The following is a 27,817-nucleotide window of genomic DNA, read 5'->3' as shown; positions in this document are numbered from 1 at the left end:
TTTAGTGATCCCTCTTGTCTACCAGGTGTCACTACAATTTGCAGGTGTGTGTGTGTAATGGATGTTTTAGGACACCAGGTGTAGCTGCAGAAGCCAACATGAATCAATCTTCTGCTGATGTCTTTTTCTTACTACTAAATAAATAATTCAAAAAAACCTTTTTTGTTTGTCATCTCCTATTTCACTGAACTGACAGCTGGATGTTCTAGGGTGTGTTGGGGGGGTTAAAGATTGGGTTGGTCCCAGTCTCTTTTGGAGACTGATCAATGTCTGCTGTGTACGTGCTCCCTTCTCCGTTATTGGGGATAATTCAGTGTGTTGTGTACCCTGACCCCCTCAGCGCTATTATAGAAATATTGCACAGTGAAGCATGCTATTGAAGGCTTCTGCTCTGAGCATTTAACACCTAATAGGAGATTAATGGGTCCCCAAAGTCCCTTGCTGTCCAGACAGCTGTCCAGCTCTCAGTCTTTTCCAAAAACAGAGTAAATGAGCTCTGTCCCTGTTGAGTGTGATCTGCTCTGAGCATTTAACACCTAACAGGAATTTAATGGATCCTTAAAGGTCACTGGGCTACTTTAACATTCATAGCAGCAGTTTTCAGTTGAACTGACCCAGAGGACATCCAACCACCCACCCCAGCCAGGTGACCAAGGAGCTCAGATCTGGCAAGGAGGCCTGACTACCGCCATCCCCCCATTCTCCACCGCCCTCTCCCCACCCTATTCTTGTCTCGCTTTCCTGTACCCCCTTCACCCTTCCCATACAAATTCCCACAGTGGTGATGCTACTGCCATCCATTGTAGTGCTGCTTCCGCCACTCACTGTGGTCATGCTTTCACCCCCACAGCTTCCCTCTACCACCCCCCAGGATCCCCCCTCCCCATCACTCCTAACATCAGGAACAAAAGCCAGAAGCAGAAGTGGAACCAGCGGTAAGTTTGCCATTGGGAGCCAGGGACAGACTTGGGCATATGGTAATAGGGGAAAGCATGAAAGTATAGGTTATAGTACATTGGAACACGTTAGGCTAACTGCCATCTCTCTTCTAATTGCCCTCCACCTGTGCCTCACTTGAGGATGGCTGATGCAGCATCCCAGACCCCTGCACAAGGTTATTTAGCTGTACCAAGTGCACAGGTATGCCCAAAGAAGGCTTAGGGAAATCTCTCACGGGAGATTTTGTAGCCTGTAAGGGGAGGTGAGGAAAGTGAGTTTGGAAGTATGGGGCAGCCTCCCCCCATCTTCTTTAGCTTCCCCTGCAGCATGACTGTCATTTTGTGAAGAGGGTTGCCCCTGCTCTGCTGGGATTACGGTTTTTGAGAGGACTCTGAAGGGGGCATTTTGGATCTTTCCTTTTATTTACTGCTTTCTAATTGTGTGATAGGGGACTGGGTATTCAGCAGTGTTTCTGTGTTTGCTGTTTGGTTGGTTTTTAATTTATTTATATTTGAATTAAAGTTTTATTTTTATAAGTTTCTGTTTTTTCAATCAAGGTATGCTTAGCAGTGCTTTAGTGATCAGTGGTACATCAGTATTGCTGGTGGTGGCTGCTGTGGGTGGTGGGGATCTCCCTTGAGGGGGTGCTGGTATGATTTTGTTGTGGGGGATGCTTTCAGCCAGGAGAGGTGACTGGCTGCCCTTGGGTTTCGGGGTTTGTCCATTCAGTCCTCTGCTCAGCACCTGCCTCTTTTCCGCTGTGTACTTGACAGATTTCAGGGATAATCCCCAAAAAACCCAAAACACCAAGTTTTTAAAGGAGGGGTGGTTACAGGAAACAAGTCTCTCTGGGAGCAAGACTTCTGTGGCCCCCCACCACACATCTCTAAAACATCCCTTTGTGGCTGTCTATGGCTTGACTGTCCCTCATAATGCCATTAATTCGCTCACTGCTTTTACATAAAACTGACAAGTGGGGTTCATTGAACCTGACTGAAAACCTAAAGCATGTCCGTTTTATGAACAGCAGGTACACACTGTCCCATGGCATCCCAAACAAGCATGCCCAAAAGATGCACAGAGTTGCTATGAGTGCAGCCAGAGCCCCCCTCCCTGCTTGACCAAGCCTGGCCCCAAAATGACCCAGGTGAACCCTGTGACTGGGTCAAAAGTTGCAACGCTTGCGGAGCATGTCTGCTGTCCAAACTTGGTACAGACACTACAGGGTTGGAGGCAGGTGAACTTCCCTTGGCCAGGTCACCTCAAGGCCTATACATTGAGTCCACAGCTCCCTGGGGTACCCCTTATTAATCTGAGGACAGACCAGAAACTCTATTCTAGTTTTCTATTCTAGAAAAAAAAACCCAGCAGGAAGAACCATCTCGGGAGGTGGAGTAGAAACACCAGAGGCAGGAGGCCTCTGGGGTATGAAGAGGACAAGCCTGTGAAAGGAAGGCTGAGGCCACAGCAGGCTCATCCCAGAGGCCAGTGCAATAAAGATGTGGTTTGTTCACTTTGTGTGATAAAAGCCTGTATATGACTGGGGTAGGCTGGGAGGAACTCCAGACAGCAAAGGGCAGCAGGTTTAAAGACTGCATGCTACTGTGGCTAGCTGAGAGATGCTTAGCCAAGGGGTAAAAGCCTGGCTGAATAGGCCCTGAGGCAGCAACCTGCTACAGGGATTTTCTTCAAGTGTGGGGAGGGAGAGGTGGGTGTAAAGGGGCACTGGGGAGAAACCCTGGGTCATCTTACTCTGAAAAGAAAAGAACGGAAGAGGAATCCCAGGATGCAATCTTGATATCAAACACTATTTGTGACACTGTTCACTTCATTTGTGAGGATAAGGATTCACACTATGGGAGTGGGATCAAGCATGATTTGGCTGGAAGGATGAGTCCTAAAAGAGACAGTCTACTGCCAAGCCTACAGTGGCAGTAGGCAGGAGATGCCAGGGGAAGATGCAAGTTTCCGGTGCCATTCCCAGTGACGGGGATGTGCTGGGCTCACATTCTACGGGTACTTTGTAAGAATAAAGGAGAAGTAAGATGAAGAGAGGAGACTGATACCGCTCATGCCTAGGCATGGTTACTTGGCCAGGTTCTGAAAACATTGCAGCAGGATGTGGGTCTCAAAGAAGGCAAAATAGGGGTTGTCTGAAGGACACAAGGACATTTTCTACACATGAAAAGAGTAGTTTGGGACAGTACTCAGAGGCATTTGAGAGCGAAGCTGAAGTTGGTGAATGGTAAAGTCTGAGAATGTTGGCAAAAAGGAAATGAGGTTCCTAGAGCGGCAGCGTGAATGGTCTTAAAGGTAAAAGCAAAGTTTGTGTCTGATGTGAAGGAGAGGGGGAAACTAGAGGAAAGACTTCTGGAAGAGGATGGACTGATGGGTGACAATCAGAGCAACAAGCTAGTAAGACACTTACAGCAGAGTTGGAATGGGTTGGGTGTGGGGAGGGAGGCTGTTTGCAGCAACAGCATCCTCTGACATTTTTAGCAGCTTCCCAGTCCAGTATCCAGCATGAAGTTTCCCTGTAGTCTTAGAAATTACCCACAAACCCAACCTCCTCATTCCTGACCATCCCTTGGCTTCTGAATTGTAGACTCCTTTTGCCTTCGCATAGCAAGCAGCAGATCTTTGTCATGTGTTACTTTCACCATCTGGAATGGTTTCTTCCTTGCCTTGGTCAGATCCATCTCTCCTCTCTGGTGACTGACTCCAAATCTCTCTAAACAAGACTAAAATCCCACTCCCTGAGCCTCTCCGGGTGTGTCTATACATAACCCTACAGTGATGTAGTGACGCACTACATTGCTGTACGGCACACTATGGTGATGTAGCGATCACACAGGTCTACACAATTGCCAGCTACATCGCTATAGTGGAAAAATCTAACCATGCACTGTGTGCACAGCACAGTAACCACCCATACTGAACCATGTTTTAGTACTTCCAGAAGGCAGTACAAAAACACAGCACCATAGCAATGTTGCCATACAGCGATGTGTAGATGCACCCTCTGCGTTTGATACTGTTCCACAAAATTGGCCAGAGTTCTCCCTGTGACTTCTACTTTAAACCTCCAGCCAGTGCTTGTAACACTGCTTACACATAACATTATCTGTAGTGTCTGAATGGACTGTGATCAGCTGTGAAGCACCTGTAGTGCTGTTGAATGAACAATGAGGAACAAAGACAAGGCTATGGTGGGGATACTTACTAGCAAAAAGGGAGAGGTATTGGGAGTCTATGACTGTCAACTTGGCTTCTGGGTCATTCAGTCGCCACTGCAACAGAAAAAAGAAATAAATATGAAGTGCTTATGGAATTACGGTAATTTATTAAGCAGAAAAGTACTGGGTGTGCATCTGTTTGTAACCATGTGGGACCTCTAACATTCCCTTCCCCAAATTAGTAGAATCTTCCTCACACAGAAAGGGATTAGGAGAAAACCAAAAATCCTGGTACTCAGCCTAATAGCAGGAAAGGATGGAAAATGGCTGAAAAGAGAAGCTAGGGATAGAGTGATGCTGTCCCACACAGAATGAGAACAGGGGTCAGGAGGCCAACAAGGCTGTCCCACACAGGACAGGGTAAGGGCTTGGAATGGGAGCAGAGATATCCCAGGAAGAATGGGGTCAGAGGCTGTGAGTGGAGTCCAGTTGTCACCAAGCTTTCCTCTCAAGCCCCATCAGTGAATGTGCAGGACATGGTTAGCCAGCCAGGCACACTTACCGCCACCTCCACATGATCTGTTCCTTTGTCATCCTGTTTATGCAGCACTTCAAAGTAGTACCTGCCGGAAGCTGCTAATCTGGAGAGGAGAAAAACTCACATCTCTTACTGAACAACTACACTACCTTGGGCTGTGGCTTTGTTTGCTCTTAAACTAAGCAGGACTGGGTTTAACCTGTCACGGGATGGGAAATACAGACGCTGCAGGCAGGATGTACTTACAATTTTGTCAGATCACTCTTTTCTTTGAGAAAATGTTCCCAGCTAGAATTTTTCACACCCTCTCCTCAAAGCAGCAAGGTGATCCTCTACCTCCAGCTAATTATTCTAGATACCTGAATGTTAATCTTGTCTGCTGGGTTTGGTGTATCAGGATTCTGTGAGTCCTGGTCAGTTGCTAGGTGGAAAACTCTGGAGAGTACTTTTGAGATTCTGGAGGAGTTTAGATTAATTTCATTTATTCTTACCACTTTAAAGTGAGAGAAACACAAAACCATAGTCTTCAGGGAGTTCTGACAGGCAGCCACCAGGGGGCAGATGTTAACCATTTTATCATACATTGGCTGCATTGGGTAAGCATCTGAGCAGTTTTATAATAATTTTGGAGATTTCCCATTATTAGGTGTGTTCCCCATGCATTAGGTCTCTTCCTCTTTCAAATATTCAAAAATCACACGTTCACAGAAATCATAAGTAAAATACCAGATTCTTTCCTTACTTTCTGCCATATCTACAAAGTCTAGGCATTTCCTTGCCATTTTTCCCAAAGAGAAAGCTAATCTGCTATCCCACACCTCCAGGAGTTGAGGCTCTCAACAAAATACCAAACAGTATAAAAGCTGACAACACTTCTGTCTTTGAGCACTGGATTCCATGTGACTCCTCATCTACTGGGATCCTGGATGCTACAGCAAAGGACCTGAAGCACATCAGAGTATTACCAGATTGTGGGCTATTAGCCCTAGGCTTTCAGTAGGCCACCTTAGAACCCTGGATTTCCCTACATTATGGCCTGGTGCCTAAGATCACCATTTTTGCCAATCTATTTGGTATCTTGTAACTCAGCTTTGCTTCTCTGTTCTTGCTCCCAAAGCTGTAGCCTCTGGTTGCTTAATGAAGCTCCAAGAGTGCTTTGGTGTTGGTCTCTACCCACTTGGTTCTTAGTGGGGCATTCAGCACTTTCTAGAAGAGATGAGTAAAGTTGCTGGGGCTGGGAATCCTACAGGCCTGGGGACAATATCATTTTCATACAGTGGTAGGTGTTACTGGGACCATCTGGAAACAGAACAGGTAGACAGCAGAGGTAATGGGATCCTGTGGCACTGGGAAAAGGCCCTAGTCTCCATGTACACAGGAGCAAGCTGAAGTGAGCAGCACCTGAAGGAAGCTCATTCAAGGCTTGCCCCATAGCCTTGAGTTAGCTGCCTGGAGCAATGCTACCCACAACATACAACTGAGAGGATTTTGCATCTGGTTGGCAAGGGAAGTGAGCAGGCACAGTCAAGCCTTGACTTGAGTTGAGTTCCTAGCAAAGAGAAGCTTTGGAGATGGGCCTGCAACAGGGGTCCCAGCCCTGCCTCACTGCATAGCCAATAGATTCTTTTTTTAGAGACCATTTCAAAAATGAACAAATTCAGTGTTGACCCCCCCAGCTAAGGTGACCAAATAAGGTGACAAAGAAGAGGAGCCCCGAACACAGTAAGTGAAAACCAAAGATGGCCAGTGAAGCCTGTTATTTGAGAAACCAATAAAGCCAAACACCAGGATGGGGCAAGACATGATGCAGCATGCATGGAGCCTGCAGCGTCCAGCCTCACCCCTGCCCACTCACCTCACTGGCCTTGATTGCTGGTTTTGGAACTTCCCAAATTCTCCTGGTGCCGTCCACTCCTTCCCAGTCTGTGTGAGGACAGAAAATGCCTGGGTTACAAGGCCCTTTGCCACTAGTTATTACACAGAGGGGAGAACTGAGCCCCATCCACTTAGTAAACTGTCCTCAGGTAGCTGGAGATGGGACCAGGTCCACTGAGTATAGCCCAGGCCCCCACAAAGCCACTGCCAGGTTGTCAAGTGGGAGGCCTGGCTGTCCCAGCCACCACTCCTCCCTCCTGAAGCAGAGTATAAGGTATAAGGATTTTCATCCCCATAGGAACATTAAAAACAGTGACTGAAGAAGCCATGCAGTGTACACTGTACCTTGCCTACGCTAGCCAGAAGCTGGAGGCCAGAGATCCTTTCATCTGAACTCAACCAGAACTCAGCATTGTCATCAGCAGCAATGGCAAATTGAAAGTCCCCTGCCAAGAGATTTCCAGAGAAAAATGGTGCTCTGCGTTGCTAGAAAGAAAAAATGCTTCCACTCCTGTCCTGATCCCTGCCTCCCACTGGGACTGACACAGCATTTACCCTTGACCCATCTACTCCCTCCATTGCTGTCTGGGACTCTCCCTGAGCTACCAAACACTGCCAGTGCTTTTAACCCTCACCTTTCAGTTGTAAATAAAACGCTGACTGTTTTCTTGCCCTCAGAGAAGTTGGTTAGTCACCCGTCTTGCGCTGACCTTGGTTGAAATCTAACATGGAAGGGGAGGAGTCCATGCAGATTTCTTTCAGTGACTCTTTTGGAAAAGAGAGAGAGAGAAAGCGAGCGAGAGAGAAAGAGAGTGTATGTGTGTGTGCATGAGAGAGAGACAGAGAGTGAGAGACTCTGTGTGTGTGTGTGTGTGTGTGTGTGTGTGTGTGTGTGTGTGTGTGTGCACGCACGCGTGAAAAAGATAGAGACTCTGGACATGGCTCTATTGCACAAGGCAGTGATAGGAAGAGAGAGCTCCAAACCAGAAGTAGTGAAGCCTGGCTCTTCTTAGAGCTGATTAGCTCAGACAAAGCTAATACAATACTGCCTGGGGCTTTATAGACATACTCTGGGCATCACATCTGGGAATGTGATGGGTACAATAGAAAGTCCAGATATGCAGCTGCAGCCATGTGTGGGTGCTTGGGGTTCTGTTCAGAATGAATGCATGGGGGCTCAAGGGCCAATGGATGGGAGAGGTACCAGCAAGGAAGCTGTGCATGGCTAGAAGCCTGTGAATGGACATTTAGGGCAGGGTAAGTGGATACAGATGGGGGCACAGGGTGCATGCATTTGTGAGGATGGATGTGTATGAATGGAGTCATGTGCATGTCAATGCACAAGTGTGTTAATTTACACATGCACATGTGGCTAATTTGTGTGTTTGTACCAGCATTCACATGCTCATGGGAAGCGTGTCTGTGGGTACTTACACAGGTGCTGTGTATGCAGGATAGCCGTTTCCTTATAATGACAAATCTGTATTTCCCTTTCCAGTGACAACCAGGTGCATTTGATCTATGCTACTGAGACTCCCTGCTTTTTCAGAGTTGGACAGAATCCTCTGCACCTGGCTGGAGAGACATTCTGTGGGGCTTTCCTAGATGAGCACATTTCTGTCTAGCCTCAGGCAGGGAAGGAGAAGACAAGGGAAAGAGGATGCAGCACAAGAACCCCAACTGGCTTCAGTGCCTCCTCACCGTCAGTGAAAGGGTGCAGATAGCCAAATATGCGGAGCCCGTAGTTGGTCCATTTGGGTGACACTGCCAACTTCTTCAGGGTGGTTCGTGTCTAAGGGTGGAAGAAAAAAGTGACAAAGTAGGATGGAAACAGGAAGGGAATGGCAAGAGAGAGGAGGGCCGGGACTGATGTAGGAGGAGATGGACAAAAGGAATGGAAGAGAGGAGATGAGGGACTAGTGGAGGTAGGACTAGGAGGAACAATAGGATACAGTACAAGAATAGGGCAGTACAAGGTGCAGTACAGGTAAGGGAGGAGAAAGGTGAATGAAGGGCCCTGGAAAGAGGTCATGAACATGAGAATGGGACTTATTGTCCACTAACCACTTGGACAGAAGTCTGCTTCATTCAGTGTCAGAGTTCTAAGACACATGTCATGAGCCTCATGTTGCATGGCAATGGATTCCATTGGCCCTTGCAAGATCTCCTTCAAGGCACAGTTCCCCACAGGAGGAGGGAGATGTGGGAATGGGAGGACAAGGAAGAGGGAGGGCACAGTAAAGCAAAGAGGAGCAGAAGGTCTGGAGTAAAGGTGTGCAGCATTTGCAGAGGGGATGGGTTCTCTACAGGTACTCACATGGGGGTAGAGTGGGAAGTGGAGGTTCCTTCTGAGCTGCTCAATGGAGCTGCCACACCAATCCTCAAACACATGGAGATTGGCCTGGCCCTGGAACTGGAGGAAGATAAAAGCACAAAGAGGTAACCCTATGAATGGCTCAATCCCGACCTGCCCTCTGTTTACCTGTGTCAGTACCTTGCATGTGGGTGATCTGCACATAACTGAGAGAAAGTGACATGTTCAGTTTTTGAGGAGCCAGTCAAAGAAAGACAGTCTCAGCCCTGCTAGGGATCAGGTGATAGCTTGGTCCATATAAAAGTCAGTGACAGCCCATATAAGTGGCTGAGCTGCAGGTGCCAGAGCACTTGGTGGACCACGTTGGGCAGCAGAACTACTTTATGTAGGCATCTTGCTCAAGCTGAGGTTTAATCAGTAAGCTTTGCCCTGAAGCAAGAGCCTGACATGAGCTCTGTGAGGCATCTCTTTCCAGGGGCTGGGGAGCTTCCTACCATGTGGGATATGTGTGTGAAGATCATAATCTATATGAGCAACATGACGTGCAACAATGTGTTTTTCACATGATTAGTGAACATCATTCTGCAGTAATTTATGCTGAAAAAGGGTGCATTTGTGTATGAACACACTGTCCCTATGTAATGCTTGATCAAATATGGTTGTATTTAATGGCATTTTCCATTAACCAATGTTTTTGTAATGTTTCATCTACCAAAATCTGTGATTTTAAATACTTTGTGCCTCACTGGACAACACACAGTGTCTGGGCTAAATCATGGGTTTATGAAAACATTACTCCAATTCAGTTCTGTTTAAACTTGCCAATGTTAAAACAAGTTTTGTCTATTCCAGATGTGCATGCTATGGTAAATTCTATTAAACAGCACAATTGTGAAACCAGGGTATAGATTAAACATAATAATAAAAAGGTTTTCAGGTATTGGAAAAAGTCCAAAGAGCAGCGAGACATTCTTGGTAGGAAGTTTTGCTTGGATGGAGTCATACTACCCAAGGGGTTTGTGAACCCCATTGTGGTGATAATTGGCATCCAAATTGCTATCATCTTTGCTGTTGTTTTAACTGGCTGTACATGCTGCCAAGTTTATCAGTTACAGAGTTTTTGTTAACCTCTACAAGACCCCCACTACAAGTGCTTATATTGGAGGAACGAACACGTGTACACTCCATGAAGACGAAGTACATTGGTGTGATAATCCTTCCATGGAGGAGTTATCAGAGGGGTGACTTGTTGGGATCTAGAGGCTTTCGGGCCTGGGTTTGACTTGTGTTTAGCTCAAGCTGCATGCTTAGTAGGGGCGCGCGAGGTGGGCCCTATTCGATTCGGATTCAGCCCGAATCAGGGACAGTGATTTGATTTGTTGATCCGAATCACTGTCCCTGATTTAATTCGGCTGAATCCGAAACTGAGGATTCAATGCTGATTCGGACATAGGCACAGCTTTAAATGGTTTTTCTACATACCTTAGGGTATCAGTGTGGCTTATGAACGCTGCAATGCTGAGGCAGATGGAGCATCCCACAGGAGTGAGGGGGACCCTCCATGTGCTTGCGGTGAACCCAGAAGTGGACTGGAAGTACTTCCAGTCCACTTCTGGGTCCACCAGGGAGCGCACTGGGGGCCCCCCCACGCCTCTCCAGTTCGGTGATTGGCCGCAGGGGGACCCTGGGTGCGCCCCAGACCCAGGAGGCACTGGTTGCAAAGCCGGGGGGAGTACACGGGAGCTCCCCAGCACGCTCCCCAGTGTACCTGGAAGTGGACCAGAAGTGCTTCTGGTCCACTTCCGGGTCTGCTGCAGAGTGCATTGGGGAACCTCCTGCGCTTCTGTGGGATGCTCCATGCACCCCAGCATTGCAGCACTCACAAGCCACCTGCTACCTTGAGGTACATAGACAAAACATTTAAAGCTGTGTCTATGTCTGAATCTCTGAATCTTTACAAATCTCTCCGAATCAATTTGGAGGGTTCCGATTCGATTCAGAGAGATTAAAGGGTCCTCTGATTCGATTTAGCTTCAGAGATTCAGCCACCGAATCGGGCCAAATCTCTACCAAATCGAATCAGGGACCAAAGCTTCGCACAGCTCTAATGCTTAGCTTGAACTGTGGTCAAGACACGCACCCAGTGAAAGGAGCAGACAGAAAAATACTGTCCCTGACTTAAAACAAATCAGGAAGTTGGCTAACTAAGTTGAATAAATATAACCTGGGCAAAAGAGGAACAGTCAGAGCAAAACCTAATCCCACCTAGGAATGAAAAGGTTACCTCAGAATAGAAAATTCCAGTTAAAGGTAACCATACTTGGCAAACAGAAGCATTATTAATATGCATTAGGAGGAAGGCTTAAGTGAATTTTATGTATTAAGAAATGCAAGCTATATGGTATATAAAGAGAGGTGAGAGAGTGTACCCTTGGGAACACTCCTGAAGAAAGTCTGAAGAGATCCTGTTCAAGATCCTGTCTCAATATCAGACTTGGAAACCAGGAGCTCTGGACAAGACTTCACGGACTGACCAACCGATGAAGCTACGTTCGCAACATCATGGGGTGGTGAGCATCTGCTTTGATGAGCTACAAACCTAAAATTTTTAACTGCTAATGCTGCTTCAGTTTTAATTAGAATTGTATCTGTTAGGGTTTAATAAACTTGCTTTTAATTGAGGACTACCGTGTCTTAATCTCCTTGCCTGGTATAAGACCCATTATAGCATTGTAGAGACCCAGCAGTAGACCAGTTTACACGCAGTGCTCTTTCAGCCAACTGGGTATGCTGAAATCCCCTACCAAGAGCTTGCCCCCAACACTGCATGCAAAGTGTATCATCCAGCCATGACAGCGGGTCTCATCCCAGGGGCTCATGTGAGACATGCAGCAAGAGCATCCCCTTTGGACACAATCATAGTGTGGGACTGAGTAATGGCCCTGGGATACACGGGGTGTGTGCAAAATCCCTGTTATCTAAGAGAACTAGCTCTGAGGACTGACAATCAGAGAAAGAGAAGGAGAGAGAGAAATGAACTCATCAGCTCCCTGTGCCAGAAGTGAAGTGGGAGGAGGGACGGGTTCTGTTATGGAGCAGGGATGTGGAGGAGGGTGTCAAAAAGGTATGGGCAGCAGCCCCCCTTTACGTGTTCAGGTAAAGGTGTGATATTGTGGGATCCACACAACTGTGATTGTGAGATCACATATTAGATCCAATTGTGCCATATTGCTGGCGCAGGGGGAGCCCAATCCTGGGCTCCTCCTGCACTGGCAAGAAACAGACTCTCATGGCTGAGAGCTCCCTTTGACGAGGGGGCTCCACAGCAGGGGCTGAGAAACCCCACAGTTGACAGGGGTCCTGGTCCAGGCTGCTCCTTGCATGTAGCCAGGACCAAGAGCCCAGCAACTGATGGGGCTCTCGATCCCGGCTAAATGTGAGGTGCAGCCCTGACTGGGAGCCCCATCATTTGCTGCAGCTCTAGCTTCCTGTTACATGTGAGTCGCAGCTGGGGCTGACAGCCCAGTCAGTTGTGGGGTCTCTTGGTCCCCGCTGTGGGTGAGAGGCTGAACTGAGAGCCCATATGGGCTGGGGGTTTCAATTCCCAGGGTTTGGGATTTTTATGCTAGGCAAGGTGCACCCTTGTGGCTGGGAGTTCTGTCAGGTGATGGGACTCCGGGCCACAGGGGAGACCCTGCTACATGTGCAAATTAAAGCTCAACAGCAACCAGCTATAGGGTCAGTACACATTTTTGAGGCCTCGCTTTATAGATGGTTGGAGCTTTTTATCGTGTGATAGCTACTTTGCATGTGTAGCTGGTCTTGAAATAATTATGCAATTTCCTAGTTAATTGTGCAATGCCTGTAATATATAGAGGGGGCCGCAGTGGCTCGTGTAGCGACTCAGCAGACCAAGCGGAAAATGTTTCTGTGACCGACAAGAATTGGGCTGAAGTCTCTGCATAACTGAGCAGCCTACAGAGCAGGGGTAGGCAATTATTTCAGGGAGAGGGCCGCTTACTGAGTTTTGGCAAGTCATCAAGGGACGCATGACAGGCAGCCAGTGACAGATAACTATTAATTTTCTAATTTTTTAGGGGCCCTGCGGGCTGGATAGAATGGCCTGGCAGGCCGCATCTGGCCCGTGGGCCGCATTTTGCTCACCCCTGCTACAGAGAGTGGGGTGGCAGGTTGCTTGCAGGATGTAGAAGAAAGGTGCTCCTCAAGGGACAAGGTCATAAGTCACAAAAGGGAACAGGAGTTGAAAGGAGCTAAAACAGCTGGGCACTAAACTCCTCCTTGCAGAGAGTTATGTGAGGTTGGGGACTTGGGTGGTTGCTTGAAAGGAGAAAAGCATTGCTCTGGATAAGCGTGCAGGAAGTTGAGCTTGCCTTGGGAGTGGGCAAGGATCTGCAGGAGCCTTCAAGGAGTGGGAAAGGAAGCCTACCTGGAATTAATGAACTAGGTATCATGTGATAGCATGAAGCCTGGTTGGGTCTTAAAAAAGGTCAGTAAGGAGGGCCTTGGCTGTAACACAGTCACTTAAGGAAACCTTCCTGTTCAGTTGAGCTCTTGCTGACCTTGCTTGGGATCCATCCTTTAGATCGGGGACTGGGATGATTTAGTCAGGGATGATCCTGCCTTGAGCAGGGGGCTGAACTGGCTGACCTCATGATGACCCTTCCAGCCCTACTTTCCTGTGATCCTAAGAAGAAGAGGAAAACCTCTGGGCCTGTCATGTACACTGTGGAGAGGAATTACTTGATATTTTTTTATACTGTGCCCCAGTTTTTGTCCCACTAATAAAAACTGTGCCCTGAGGGAAAAGTCGATAATGAACTTTGGTCTGCACATCAGCTCAGTCACAACCATGTGAGCTGTGTGTTCTGGCCATTTCTTAACACATTCTGTCTTGTGCATGTGTACATCTTCTTCTGTTCCTGACTTGGTACTTATCAGCACTTGGCTGTCTCCTGCTGTGAGGAGTGCTTTTGCCATGGGTATTCCACTTGCTGTGTTTGGGTTTGGTGTGTACTCTGCAGCCCATTGCTCCCTGCTTTTTTCCTCTACTGATTTCCCTTAACCAAAGTTCTGCTGATCAGAGACAGAGGGAAAAGAATATGGAAGAAAGGTGATTTTGCATAGCAATAGGGAGGAGCAGCACAGCCCATCCATGACAGTGAGTTTGCTTGAACTTGGGATGGGCTCATCATCAGGAACATTGTAGAAAGCAGAGAACAGGGACAGAAGTCATTCACTGTCAGATAACCACTATGAAATGTCTTTGTAAGAAGTGACTGGACAATGGTACTACTCTGCACTTGGATACAGATTCACACCCCAGGATCTTCAAATTACTTTCCTAAAGGAGGTAAGTGTTATTATTTCCATGTCACAGATGTGCCACAGTGGCAAACTGACTTAATCATGTTCCTGAAGCAAGTCAGTGGTGGAGTCCAGCCTAGAACTCAGGTCACCTGATGAATCGTTTTCCTGTTAACCACTAACCAATGCTGCTTTTCACTCTCATGTGCACATCTATGTCCTGCAAAGAGCAAGCACATTACTGTATGAAATGCTTCTTCAAGAAGAACAGCTAGAGGCAGCCTTGACTGTTCCTCTGTGGTTCTACAGCCACATTATAGTTAATGACAAGGCAGAATGACAGGCTGTTCTCTAGGCCCAAGACCTCAAGGGAGTCAGAACTAAGTCTGCAATCAGGTAACAGAGATAAGACTTGACTAGATAAGACTTAAACCACACCAGCCTTGGTGTAACTCACATTTGAAGGAAGCTGGCAAGAAGCATACGGCACTAAGAGGCTGAATTTCCAATTACTGTATTTTGACTACTAAACAGATTAAGTAGAGGCATAACTACCAGGCTCTGCACCCTGAACAGCAGCAGAACAGAGGCTGGGCTGGCAGCAGCTGATTTCCTTGCACTCCAGCTAAGAGTGGTGGGGGGGTGCGGGATGAGAAGAGGGGCTGGTTACCTGGTTATCCACCCCTTGTCACATCACAGACATTACATAAAGGGTATGCTGGTTTCATGCTCCACAGCACTTGCTGACTGCTACTGGAATTCTCCTCTCCCACTACTAAGCAACTAACTGGGAGCATCATTCATGGCCTGATTGTCATTTAAAAGGTACAGACACATAACAACTGAACCATTCCAAAATTTCATTGGTTGGGAACAGGTTCACAATTGTTGCAAGGTCCTCCTTGGAAGTACTGGGTGTGAGGCACACCCAAAGACAAACACCACAGCTGAATCCATAGTCTGATAAACTGGGGCAGTAGTGTTGCTAGCAGTGCTCTCATGACCCAACCCAGGAGCACCAGTATGCGGGGAGCTGTACAGACGCTGCAAGAGATAGTTTCTACCTTTAAAGAGTTTTACAGGTTTGGTTATTTTTAAACAGCCAGCGGTGGAGTGGGGCAGGGAGCAGAGTTATAAAATTACAGTGAGCAAATTCATCAGCATCTCCAATGAGATAGAGTTGTATTTTGATGTGAAAGGTCCCATGTTGGACTGAGCCCAGTGGCATGGTCTAGTACAGAAAATCCTAAGGATCAGTTACACTAGGAACTCCTTACCATCTAAACAGTGTAAAGGGTGCAAATGTCAATGAAACCCTGACTCTGCCGAAAGGCTTTACGAGAGAACCTGAAAGGAGCCTGTGGTAAGAGCTAATGTACGAGGCCTCCCCCTCACTAAGCTCCCAGCTCTGAGAAAAAATAAAGGATAAATCATAAGCACAATAGCGCACAGACTCAGCAGAGTCCTGCCTGAGCTGGAGCAGTCTGGGTTTGCCTCTGAAAGACAGAAATGCAGAGAACAGGTCCCTCTGGAAGGAAAGAGAAGAATGTTATCAACAGACACGTGCTGGCTGCAGCAGCCACTGCTCCCCGATTGAAAACTGAGCTGGGCTTTAATTTTAGGTCCCTGGGAGTCATCAACACAGCAGCTGCTTGGAAACCCTATCACCCTGGTTTTCCCTCTGCTCCTCCATCTCACGTCACAGATCTCCACAGGAAGCAGCTGAGAAACTATTTTGGCTGCTATTTGGATCTTCTTTGCCACAGGATAATAAAAACTACTACAAGGGACTTTTCACTGCAGATCGTGATGGTGAGTGAGTGACACTGTCATTTCCATGTTACACCTGGGCCTGTGAGGTAACCAGAGGTTGACAAGATATGTTCAAAGATGGCTTTCGATACAGGTGATCCAGCCCGAGACAACATGGACCTGGTTTTCTGAGCTGAGCTCATCAGAGAATCAAGGCTTATGCGCAGGAGCCTGAGTGCCCTCGCCCTCCCAAATAGAAGCATCCCAAAGCAGCAGTCACTCTGAAAAGTTTGGACAAATTTACCTCCTAGATGTGACATGGTGAGTCAGTGACAGCACCCAGAGAGAATTTGGGAGTCCCAACTTCCAGTTCCATGCCAAATCCATTGCACCGGGCTCTCTTGTCTACTCTACTGCTGGCCTGTTGTCATCTTTTGAATCTTCCCATACTGCCAGTGTCCCAGGCTGTGGGATTATCCCCTAGTCCCTACCCTGCCCTCCCCACACGCCAGCAGAGGCACTCTGCTGCTTGCACACTCCCTGAGCAGCCTTTTTTCTGGGCCATGCTGGGGGCCTTCTGGGATTTCTAGTTCAGAGCACTCCTTTTGCCACCTGCATGTCTCCCTTCCATGTTCCTTCTCCTATTTTCAGACTATTTCCATGGGGTACACAAGAAGGTCCAGCAGCTGTCTGCACTAGTGCTCAAAGGAGAACTTGTGCCAGTTCCAAAAGGGAAAGGTGCTATGTGGACAGTTTATAGCAGACTATCATCTTAGACTGGTTGCAGAAGCCCCGATGCAAAAGGCTCTGAGCAGAGAAGGAGGAACTGCAGCAATGCAGACAGCCAGAAGTCATTAAGCTAAAGCTTAACATTGGTAAGTGGGATGGGGAAAGCATGAGTTAGGACTGGACTCTCTGTCTGTGCTGATTCAGCAGCATTTGTATCTGCAGGGGTAGGGATAGGAGGCTGCAGACTCCCACAGTGTCATGTGCTGAATTAGCACTGGTAAGCATGAACCCCTGTTTCTGTGTTAAGAGTCACAGATATTCCACTTACACTAGCAAGGAATTCTAGGTTATCAGGCCCCAGCATCCAGCCTGCCTGGGCAAAACAACCTCAGACAGGCAGGCTCTAATCCACAAAGTACAAACTCCTTTTTGCCTGTAGTCCTGTGTCCCCAGTAGCATTAAAACTGGGACACACCACAAAATAAACACTTCAGGCAAGTAGCCTGGGGAGGAAAGGCTAAGAGGAGGGATTCAGTCAAGCACCAGAGTTGACACAAGAAGGAGCACTGAAGGGATAGAGGGGAGGGGGCAGGCGGGAGGGAGGATGGGAGGGGAGGGTCACAGCCCTAGAGATGTGACCCTGTGGACTGTAACTGGAGCAGGAGGGGAGGGAAAGCCTCTCCTAATTTAATCTCTGACTGCTTGGCATCTCATGGGCAAATCAGCTGCATGCAATCTGAAAAATGCATAGCACTGGGGAAGATAAACTGGGACATAAAGAAGGTCTGAGCCAGGGAAGAATGGAGACATTGTGCTGCCGATTGGAAATTCCCTGAGCTGAGTTTGTAAGACTCTTCTGTCTCCTCACAACAGCCGTGGCCCCTCCTCTTGCCTCCGCCAGCTCCCCTGACTGGGCAACATTCAAGAGCTAGCAGCTGGACATCACTGCAGTGCTTCTGGAGCTGGGCACTTGTGAGAATCCATCAAGACAAGTTAGGCACAAAGACCCATTATGTCCCCTGAGCAAGCTGACACCTGACGGTAAACAGAAGAGGAGGAAGGGACCCCCTGCATGGGGGTACTGGCTTGACCTTTGCCAGACTGGGAAAAGACATTAGCTTATAGGCCAGGGATATATGTATTGAGCATCATGGACATGCATCCAGGAATAAACCATGATCTGGGGACAGCATGTCCTTAATTTTAAACACATGTGTAAGTGCTTCCCAAAGTGGGATGCATTGCAGCATTAGGACCCAAGTGATCATGATTGCTAATTTCTATTTTCACCAAAGCCAACCAACATATATTTCATATCCTCAAACTAAAGGTAGGACCTTTCTCTCTGGGACCTCTCTCTGCCTCTCTCCCAGTGGTAAGCCGCCTCTGAGGAAAATGCAGAAAACTGAGTGAGCTTGGAGGGTGAGATCTTAAAAAAAAAAGAGGCAAATTCTGCCTCTACTGACATCTAGAGTAAAACTTCTTTTAAAGCCAGTGGGAACAGCGAGATCAATATTGAGTACTTCTGAAAATCCCATCTATAATTTCTAAGCAAGACTCCACCCAGGGCAGAACACGGCAAGTCAGCAAACTAGTACTCAAGTTCTTGTACCAAGTTTTTTGCTGCTAGTATTCAGACACTCTCAAGAGTTAATGAAACAAAGTGACTAGCATCTTTCAGATGGGGTCCTCAATGGTCAAGTCCTGGGGAAGAGGTTTAAGGCATGTGGTGGGTTTTTAAAACACTTGAGCTGTCTTTGGTAGCTGCTGTGACTTGTGGTGTTGTTTGGGAAGACCACACTGCAGAAGTATATGGTATGGACAGAGCAGGGGATGGCAACGTTTACAGACATTTTTAATTCCTGTTGTATACTCTTGGGGAAGTCCCCAGAAAAATTCCATTGTGTATGACAAGTACAGTTGCTAAGGGCAGTCAATCTCGCAGAGACAAGCACGGCTGTGCTGCACCCAAAAAGCTAAGGCTCTTGAAAACAAATGGCTTTATACTTGCTGTGCATGGGTGACTACTATGCTGGGATGAGGTTCAGGTAGCAACCTGTGCAGCAAGGAGGCAAGCTGTCATTTTCTGAGCTAATCTCAAGGCTGGTTGCTTGTAAGACCAGCTACACTGCACTGTTATCACTTAGATGGGAGGGGACAAAAGCATGAAGCATTAAAACCCGGTCAGATGAGACGCAACTTTCCACAGTAGCCAGAGATAGAAGGCTGCATTACTCGCTGACAGGCTGTGTACGAGCTCAGCATCAGCAAGGAGAAACAAACTTGATGCTGCTTTGAAGATTTCAAGGTGCCTGTCCTTGACTGGTGGAGACTGAACCACATCTACCACTCTTCAAAATGCCTCCCTATGATTACAAGCACAATCTCCTCCTCCCTGGTGTACAGGCTGAACCTGTATCTCCCCACCCATGAGTGATCTTGGTCACCTGCCAGTGTAGCAGTGGCCCTCGTGTGCGGGGGCAGGTTGTGTAAAACTGAGCAAATTTGTGTTTCTGCATTTCACTGAGAGTTTGACTCCTGAAGTCTTTTCTTCTAACAGCTGCCTGCAGATGCTGGCTGGGGCTCCAGAGAGATGGGCCTTGTGAGACCCTGCCAGGGTCTGGGACCACTGCTGACATTTTCCATTACTCCTTTCTAGCAACCTTCAAAGAGGTAGCCCTAGCATCTTATTATGAATATCAATGATGATGATGAGGAGGAGGAGGAGGAGGCGGCAGCAGGAGAGAAGGTGCTCTCATTCTGTTTTGACAGACCTCTGTCATCTCCCTCAGGTGGGACAGAGTAGGAGGAGGTGAGGTGCAGGAGAGGGAGTAAGGGGGAAGCAGTGGTAGCCCAGCTCCTACACCTCTGCTAACCTCTGGAGGGAACCTCTTCCATTCTCCCTGGCTTGGGTGGGTACCTCAACTGAGAGGCACTCCCTCTCCTCCTTGGCTCATGCAGTGACAGCTCCCTGTCAAGTCTCAGTCTACTGTAGGAAAGAGTATGTGGTGACTGACTATATTGTTGCAGAGAGGTTTGGGAATGTAGAAGCATTTTACAGGTGCAGAGAGGCCAGCAGTAAATGGACAAGATTGAATTCCCCTCTCCCACACAAGAGAAGTGTGTACATTAAATACAAACTTATCCCACAGATGAAGCTGGCACCTGTTTCCTTAGTGCAGTCTCCCTCTTAATGCATTTCCAAAACCAAAAATCCCTCAGCCAACCAACATACATTTCATGTCCTCAAACTGCAGGTGGGACCTCTCTCTCTCTTCCCCTTCCCTCTGCACAGTGCTGCTGTACATTCACCCTGAAACCCTCTTAATTATTCATGTTTGTCAGGCACAGCCACCTTCTGTTCAAATGAAGCCAGCTTCATGACCTGTGAGAGAGGAACTGCCCTGTTCACTGCAGGAACTGGCCTGCAATTATGTTCTTAGGGAGGTCATAGGGAGAGTGGATGGGGCACAATGGGATCATAGATCCTGTGTAATTAATTTGTGCTGAGTTATGGAAGTTTCGCTCTTCACTTAATCCACCTGCCTCTACAACTTTCAACAGGTGATTAACAGGAGAGCAAGCTGCTTTCCAGCCTGAAGCAGAGACCTGAGCTAAATATAGCTCTGCTTGACTCCTCAGTAGCTGTGTTATGCCACCACAGTGTGAACAGCCTAATAATGGAGTACTTGACTGCTTTTAGGGCTGTGCAGTTATACCTACAACCCTGGGAGCTGGCTCTGCTGATCCTCTGCGTTCAGAGACTGCACCACAACCAGCACCAGAGTGGGAAATGTTTTCTGTATAGATATAAAGAAGGAACTGTTGGGGAGCAGCAGATTCCCCTGGAAGGAAGAAAAGCAGAAGATCTGCTTGACAGCCACCTCCCTCAAACTAGACATACAGGGCCTAATACAGTGATTTGCAATTCACTGTTGCACCAGAGTTTATTGCTCCTGGACACAGCATTTACATGTGCACCTGGGATCACAGCACACTGAGCTGGGTTGGAGCAGCCCCAGCTGGCAGGGAGCCCCGGGGGTCAGCATGCCAGCGTAGGGCTGCTCCAATTCAGCTCAATGTGCTGTGGAGTGGCTGGCTGGGGCATAGGTTGGCCATCACAGAGGATACTCCAGTTGTCCTCTGTCCTCTATTGATATGAAACCGGATGCCTTTATGTCCTTTATTTTTCTCTTCAATGAGAGGACATAAAGGCATCCAGTTTTGTATCAACAGAGGACAGGGGACAGAGTAGCAGAAAACCGGAATGCCCTCTATGATGGCTGCCCTACTGGGGCATGAGGGACTCTGGTGTGAGGCTTTCCACCAGGCAGCCCCCACACTGAAGCACTCTTGTGCCGCAACCAGCTTTGTCAGTGTCTACCTGTATGTTGCTGTGCACTAAAGAATGTCACTGCAGGATAGCACTTGTGTTTACAAGTACTAACCCATGGCAGAATTAATTAGTTTCCTGAGTCCTAATAGGGCCACACATGTAGATTCTGAGGCTTTACTGCAGAGCTAATTAGATAACTCCGCAGTAAACATCTCATGTAGATGCACCCAGCCAGGGTGTAATGGGACCCTGGGGTCCCTTGAGATGCTTTCAAGAGTGCCACAGGGTGCTGAACAGTGTTAGCACTAGGAGGTGTGCAAACATGATTCACAAGATAAACCAAACAGGAATCTGAACTATTCAAAGCATTTAGAAAGAACTGTTGTGGTTTTTCTGAGTCCCTTGCAACACAAGCAATGCTTTATTATTTTTCTGTAGTCAAAAAATGAGTGAAAATTAGGAGCTGATGTTTTCTGAGGGGTGCCTCTAGTCTGAGGAGAGCTGCCTCAAGTCTGCAAAGCTGGAGAACCACTGGTCTAAAGTAAGTAGGAGAACAGTGAGAAGCACAGCTCCTAGGTCTCCACTAACCACAGAGGGGAACTTGTGACTGTGGGCAGGTGGTCAATTCTTGCCTGTAGGCTCAGTTCAGTTGAAATGAACCCCCACCAGTGGCCATCAGGTGTTTCTCAGACACCTAGACTGTGAGCTTTTGGGGAGAGATCTGCTTTGACGTGGTTCTATACAACACTTGGCATGGGGCAATGGCCTGATTCAGGACTGGGGTTTTTAAAGGCTATAGCAATATCAGTAACAAACCCCTGTTTATGTCAGTGGTTCTCAACTTTTTTGTACCAGGACCCATTTGTAAACATCGATGGCCAGTCCCATCCCAGGGCCCCTCACTCCCACCCCACCGCCCCCAGGCCCTAGCCCCCCACTGTGTGGGGTAAGAGAGGGGTGTTTGGGGCATGGGGGCCCCAAGTAGCCCCTTACAGGCTGGAACACTGCGGTTGCCCACATGTTTCTCCTTTAAAGGAGAATCCATTTTTTTAAATTTGTTCGTGACCCTTGCATATATTCTTGCAACCCACTTTTGGGTTGCAACCCAGGGGTTGAGAAACACTGGTCTACGCCATTTTTGCTTTTCATTTCAGCTCTGCTGCATAGTAGAGCATTCTATCAGTACCAAAAGCAGCACAAGATGGAGGATGACACAGAAGATCCTGGTGTAAGGCCTTCCCCAGTGACTGGTGGACAGCTGCACAAACCAGGCTGTGGCCCTCTTCTTTTGCTTTGGATGGTGCAATCTGTCTTTTTGTTTCCCACCTGGAAGCAGCACAGCAGGAGACGGGCTTGTGCATTTACTCTGTGCTTTGCGTGACCCATCGCTACACTGGGGAATGAGACCATCTTGCATTTGCCACAGCACAGGCTGGTATCATGGCTCTACTCTTTGCGCACCATCTCTCTAGGGGGCAAAACACATCCTACAGCCACACTTCTATTCCAGACAATGTGCTGAGCAAGGAATCTCAGACAGATCAAGTTTGCAACATAACCAGTACCTGACAACTTTCATGACAAGCGCACTTAGCATTGCTTTGTGGCCTCTGGGGACTGGAGTTGATGGGCAGAGCCCAATGCAGGCCTGGGAGATACCAAGTAGAACACAAAATGCCAATTACCATGGGAGAGGAGAGCAGCTAACTATACCATGCAACTCCTGCACATAGCAACAATCTTGACTGTCACATCCTCATGGCCCTCAGCCAGCAGTGGCTCATCAAAGAGGCAGTGCTGAGCGCACAGCCTGCCACTGGGACAATGCCATGCAGCTGGAGGACGACAACAGACTCAAGCTGTGATCAGGGGCCATAGGACTTGCTACAGCAGAACAGACTGATGGTCCAACCAACCTGACTTTCAGTATCAGATAGTGGCCATTTATTAGATGCTTCAAGGAAAGATGTAACTCTCTAATCATGCCCCAAACCATTCAGTACTGTTGCTGGGGATGGGGGTGAGGAAGAGTCATTCCTTTCTGTTCCCAGCTGTGCTCAGTTTATGTCCTGAAGCATTCAGACTAGAGTTTGTCGTCTAGCTAGTGACACTGCAGATGCCATGCTAATTCGTGCATGCGTCTAATCCCCTTTTGGAACTCAGGAAGCTATTTTCATGAGCCAAACACCCTAGGGCTTGTGATCTTCATATTGTCTAAGTGCCACATTGCTACATTATCTGAAGAGTAGTGTGATAAGGAGGCAGGGCAAGAAAGAGTAAATAAGGCCTCAAGGAAAGGAAAGGAAAGATTTACCTAGGTTTTCAAGGGTCACAGCTTCCTAGCATTGTCACTGAGGTGAAGGAGACCTCCTACATACAAAACACAGGGATTGGATTGCAGACAGATGCCAGAGCACTAGCATAGTGTGAGGCGCTTACATGCCACAGTCATGTATTTGCTTGCTGGATTCTTTGCCCTACACATTCCCAGCTCTGAGTAAGGGTCACCTTCCAAGGAAAGCAGCCTGGCTGCTTTCAAGAGGAAGGGTATGGATTCCTGGTACCTTTGTAGCTAGGTCAGGAGCCAAATTGTTAAGAATCTGGTAATTCCTTTCTATCTGGAAATTCTATTTCCTTTGTTTGCTTTCAGCAACAGGGAAGGGATTGACAGAGAAGACTCCTTGAGCAGCTGTGGAGATCCCAGGTAGCTTCCCTTCCATTCCAGCTTTACTCTGGGGGCCTCTAGTTACAAATCTCTCACTGGAAATTGTTCCAGAGAACACCAACCTCTGGCATCCAAGGAGAAGAGATGTCCACTGCAGGAAAATCTGGCCTATTCCTCCCACCTTGTTGCTGCTCTTGGTTCTGAAACAGGCAAAAGAAAGTAAAAATAATATTAGAAGTGATGAATCACATGTACATAAGGATTAGGAGGCCTGCACAGGGCTGATGAGCAGCTAGCAAGTGCACAGGAGCTTCTAAAAGAATTCACAAGTTGTCACAAGCATAGTGGAGTGTTAGGTGCTCACCACCTTTTGCACTAGAGACGGTGCCATTACTATCCAGTAGGGCTGTGTGAGGCTTCGGACAGAGCTTCAGATCCGGAGAAGCTTCGGATGCTTCAGGGTCTGAAGCAGCACATCCAGGTCGAAGCGCTGGCCTCGTTAGGCTTCCTGAAGCAGTTCGGAGTTTCCAAAGAGCTTCGGAGCCCTGTCGGAGATCCAGCCATAGGGTATAATGGGGAAACAATAAAATATCTATAACTTTGTTGTTTTTTGTCTGATTTGGATGAAATTTTCAGGAGTGCTAGACTCTGCAGAGAGGATGAAGCCTGCCAGGTTTCAAGAAGATTGGTGGAGGGCTTTGGGGGCAACTGTACCCCAAATTCTTGAAAGCCAAACTCCTGTCATGTCTATGTGTTACAACACAGGGGGGTCAAAACTGCAGGGGTGGTAGCTCTTACTGAGGCCACAAAGCCTGCCAAGTTTCAAGAAGATCGGTGCAGGGGTTTGGGGGGAACTGCCCCTCAGGCTGGGGACAAGCAGAACTCGTGCCATGGGTGCTTGAGGGACTGACTGTGTCTGTCTTGGAGCGGGGAGGGGAGACACTGCTGCAGGCCTGGCTGCTAAGCTGCTGTGTTCCCAGTTACCAATCAATCAATCAATCATGATTCACTCAGGGACCAGGGACTCAGGGACCAGCTCAAACCACAGGACCTAGCTACTACATAATGACTTAACAAGCAGCAATTAGCACCTACAAAACCAGGAGGGAGAGGAAAGAATCAATACAGACAATCAACTGCCCCAAGACAGAGACAGTCTTGGCACGAGTTTTGTCTGTCAGCAGCTAGGGGTGCAGAGCCCCAGAACCCATTTGCACCGATCTCCTTGGCAGCTGGCAGGCGTCACAGCAGGGGCCACCACCCCTGCGGCTGTCACCCCGCTGTGCCTTAGCACACGCAGTGTCACCCATGGCACAAGTTTTGCTTGTCCGCAGCTTGAGGGGCAGTTCCCCCCAAACCCCTGCACCGATCTTCTTGAAACTTGGCAGGCTTTGTGGCTTCAGTAAGCGCTATCACCCCTGCAGTTTTGACCCCCCTGTGTTGTAACACATAGATGTGACAGGAGCTTTGTTTCCAAGCATTTGGGGTAGTTTCCCCCAAACCCCTTGAAACTTGGCCGGTTTCATGCTCTCATCAGAGGCTACCATACCTGCAAATTTCATCCAAATCAGACAAGAAACAACAATGTTATAGATATTTAATTGATTCCCCATTATACCCTGTGGCCGGATCTCCAAGGTGGCTCCGAAGCTCCGGAGCCGCTTTGGCCGGATTGAGGCAGAAACCCGGTCCAGAGCTCTGGATTGGATCTCAGCCATCCAAAGTGGCCGGATCCGAAGCCAGATCAGATCGCTACCAACTCACACAGGCCTACTATCCAGATGTCCTACATTGATCTAGTCTCTGCTCACTTTAACCTTCTTACCTGGAGCCCCAGAGTTAATTTAAGAACTCCCTGCCTCCTCACCAGCTTGGAGCTGTAAAGTGTTGCCTTTAGTTTAGTGTCCAGTGTTTTGTTCAGACTTGTTTTAAATGTCCCAAGCAATGGACATTCTACCACTTCCCCTGTGAAATCATTCCTCACTGTGCTACATATCACATCAGGCCTTTAGCCTGAAAGCTCCCTTTATTTCATCCAGTCTTGCTTAGTTATGCCTTCTTGTGTCCTTCTTGGCCAGGTAAAGACCTCCATTATGACAACATATATCCAGAGTGACACCATCAATAACAATGGAGTTGTTCTGTTTCTATATCAGGGTCACTGAGATTGGAACTTGTTCTGTGGCTTGGTCCTTGTTCTGTGCATGTAGGAAGTGCTGATGGCTGGAGCCAAGACCTGCCAGGCAGGTCCAGAAGAACACTTTCTCAAATGTCTAAAAGACTCCCGAGTTCTCTTACCTGGTGTCCTGACTTCTTAGGATAATAAAGCTGCAAGTTTGGGTCCACAGCCTTAGCCAGTTCCCTCCAGCTACCATACCCTGCACAAAAGAAGGAAGGGACTTTAAAATTCACTTTAAAGAAGAGATGGTATTGATGACAGAGCAGTGCCCCCTTTCTGGTTAGGAGTGTATAGGACTGAATGAAAGCAAACTTTTGCCCCCTCCTCCAGACACTTTCAATATGCCAAGTTGGTGATATGGCTCCTACTTTGCTCTGAGATCCCAGAAAAAGAGATGCAAGATCAATGGAAAAATTAACATGTGGGGTCTCGCAAACCCATGTGAGGTAGGCAGTATTATCCTCATTTCATAGATAAGGAAACCAAAGCACTGAAGGGTCAGTCACATGATGACAACACTGGGACTAAACTTCCCAGCCTTATTTTGGTGCCACAGAAGAACTAATCCACTTTGAAACGTACAAAGGTCTCCAGGAGCTTACTTCCAAGCGAAGCCCTATTTTTGCCAATATGCCCTTTGTGTTGTACAAAGCCTGTGTCCTTCTTCCAGCACCCTGGAAAAAGGGGGGGTTCTGAGAGTTAATCCCAGCTAGTGTTGCAAAACTCAAAGAGTGTACTTCAAAAATAATCGCTAACATGATAATTTGAATAATTTTTGCTTCCACTGGGTTAAAGTTCTTCATGAAAATCTCACAAAATCCTGTAAATCATGCCATGGCAAACTGATGTTTTCAGCTGACAATATGGCTGAAGCAAGTAAAAGCCAATAACAATGGCTCCAGGGGTTTTTTTTGCAAGTTAATAACTCTTACTGTTGAAGAAAGCCCCAGGGCAATGATGATTCCTGGAGGGACACTCAGCTGTCACAGTTGACTCAGAACATGGTCAACATTTCTCAGTTAACAGTTCAAATGCCTGATATTCAGCTTCCTGTGTAACTTCATGAGATACAGGAAAACAACCCAAGCAACTTTGGAGACACTGATTACCTTTCACAATTTTCAATAAAAAGCCCCTGATACATTCCTTGAGCCTGGATTCCATCTAATTCCCCTATCATAACCACATTGACTTCATTGGGATTACTCCTAATCTGCACCACGATTAGCAAAAGCAACAGGCCTTCTTTTTAACCAGTCAGATGATCCTTTTCAACACATGCTACACTTCCTGTCTAACATTTGCTTTGACATCTGCTCATACTCAGTGATTTGTTTCTAGTGAAACACTCACCTGTTTCATTAGCTGCATTAAAACTAGCATCTGAATTGACTTCCACTCAGAAGTAGCCATGCTGATAACACTGTGGTAGACCACTATTTCATAGTGCTGGTTAACATGCTTACACTATGTGATTTTCAGGTTTCCTAAACACCTTGGCTTTGCTTTGGTAAGTAACCAACCTGGCTGCAGCTTTGTGCCTGGTGTACTGGATTCAACCAGGTGATGGTTTAATTAAGAATATGAGAAGTTCTAACACCTTTTGAAGTAGCACCTTCTGGCTGCACACCAAAGTAGGAGGGTGCCGTATCATCTTTGTTTTGAATTGGCATTTAGATACCAGAGACAGCAAGACTCTACTTCCTCTGTATTTAACCTTGCCCTAGTATAGTTTGAGAAATATGCCACGTTTGACAGAGCCAGATACACTCTAGACAAGTTGTATAAGGATTCAGATAAGTCACACAATGGATCCCAGGTCCTATTCTGGCCCTAGGAGCATCTCCAACTATGCAGAGTCAAGAGAGTGGCCCTCCCTAGATTCCCTCCATACTGTAGAAGAATTGTCTTCTTTCCCAGAGTTGCTATACCACCCTGACAGATCTACAACCATGGGGAACATGCTAGGGCTTGTACAAAATCTACCAT

At 47.5% G+C, this 27,817-nt stretch overlaps 1 protein-coding gene across 1 annotated transcript in view; it reads right to left on the bottom strand.

Moving 5' to 3' along the window:
* B4GALNT3 (beta-1,4-N-acetyl-galactosaminyltransferase 3) overlaps positions 1-27,817 on the bottom strand; it is a 126,726-nt gene that overhangs the window by 19,378 nt on the left and 79,531 nt on the right. Inside the window, exons 2-9 of the mRNA XM_019489554.2 lie at positions 25,948-26,027; positions 23,772-23,849; positions 8,846-8,941; positions 8,230-8,320; positions 6,874-6,974; positions 6,509-6,576; positions 4,678-4,756; positions 4,163-4,229 (exon numbers count right to left, since the gene is read on the bottom strand). Of these exons, the coding sequence (XP_019345099.1) occupies positions 4,163-4,229; positions 4,678-4,756; positions 6,509-6,576; positions 6,874-6,974; positions 8,230-8,320; positions 8,846-8,941; positions 23,772-23,849; positions 25,948-26,027 (660 nt within the window). The remainder of the gene's footprint in view (positions 1-4,162; positions 4,230-4,677; positions 4,757-6,508; positions 6,577-6,873; positions 6,975-8,229; positions 8,321-8,845; positions 8,942-23,771; positions 23,850-25,947; positions 26,028-27,817) is intronic.

This window comes from Alligator mississippiensis, chromosome 4 (assembly GCF_030867095.1).
Source record: "Alligator mississippiensis isolate rAllMis1 chromosome 4, rAllMis1, whole genome shotgun sequence".
Taxonomy (NCBI): Eukaryota; Metazoa; Chordata; order Crocodylia; family Alligatoridae; genus Alligator; species Alligator mississippiensis.
Note: the sequence above shows the minus strand (reverse complement) of the source record. Positions and strands in the feature narration are given on the sequence as shown.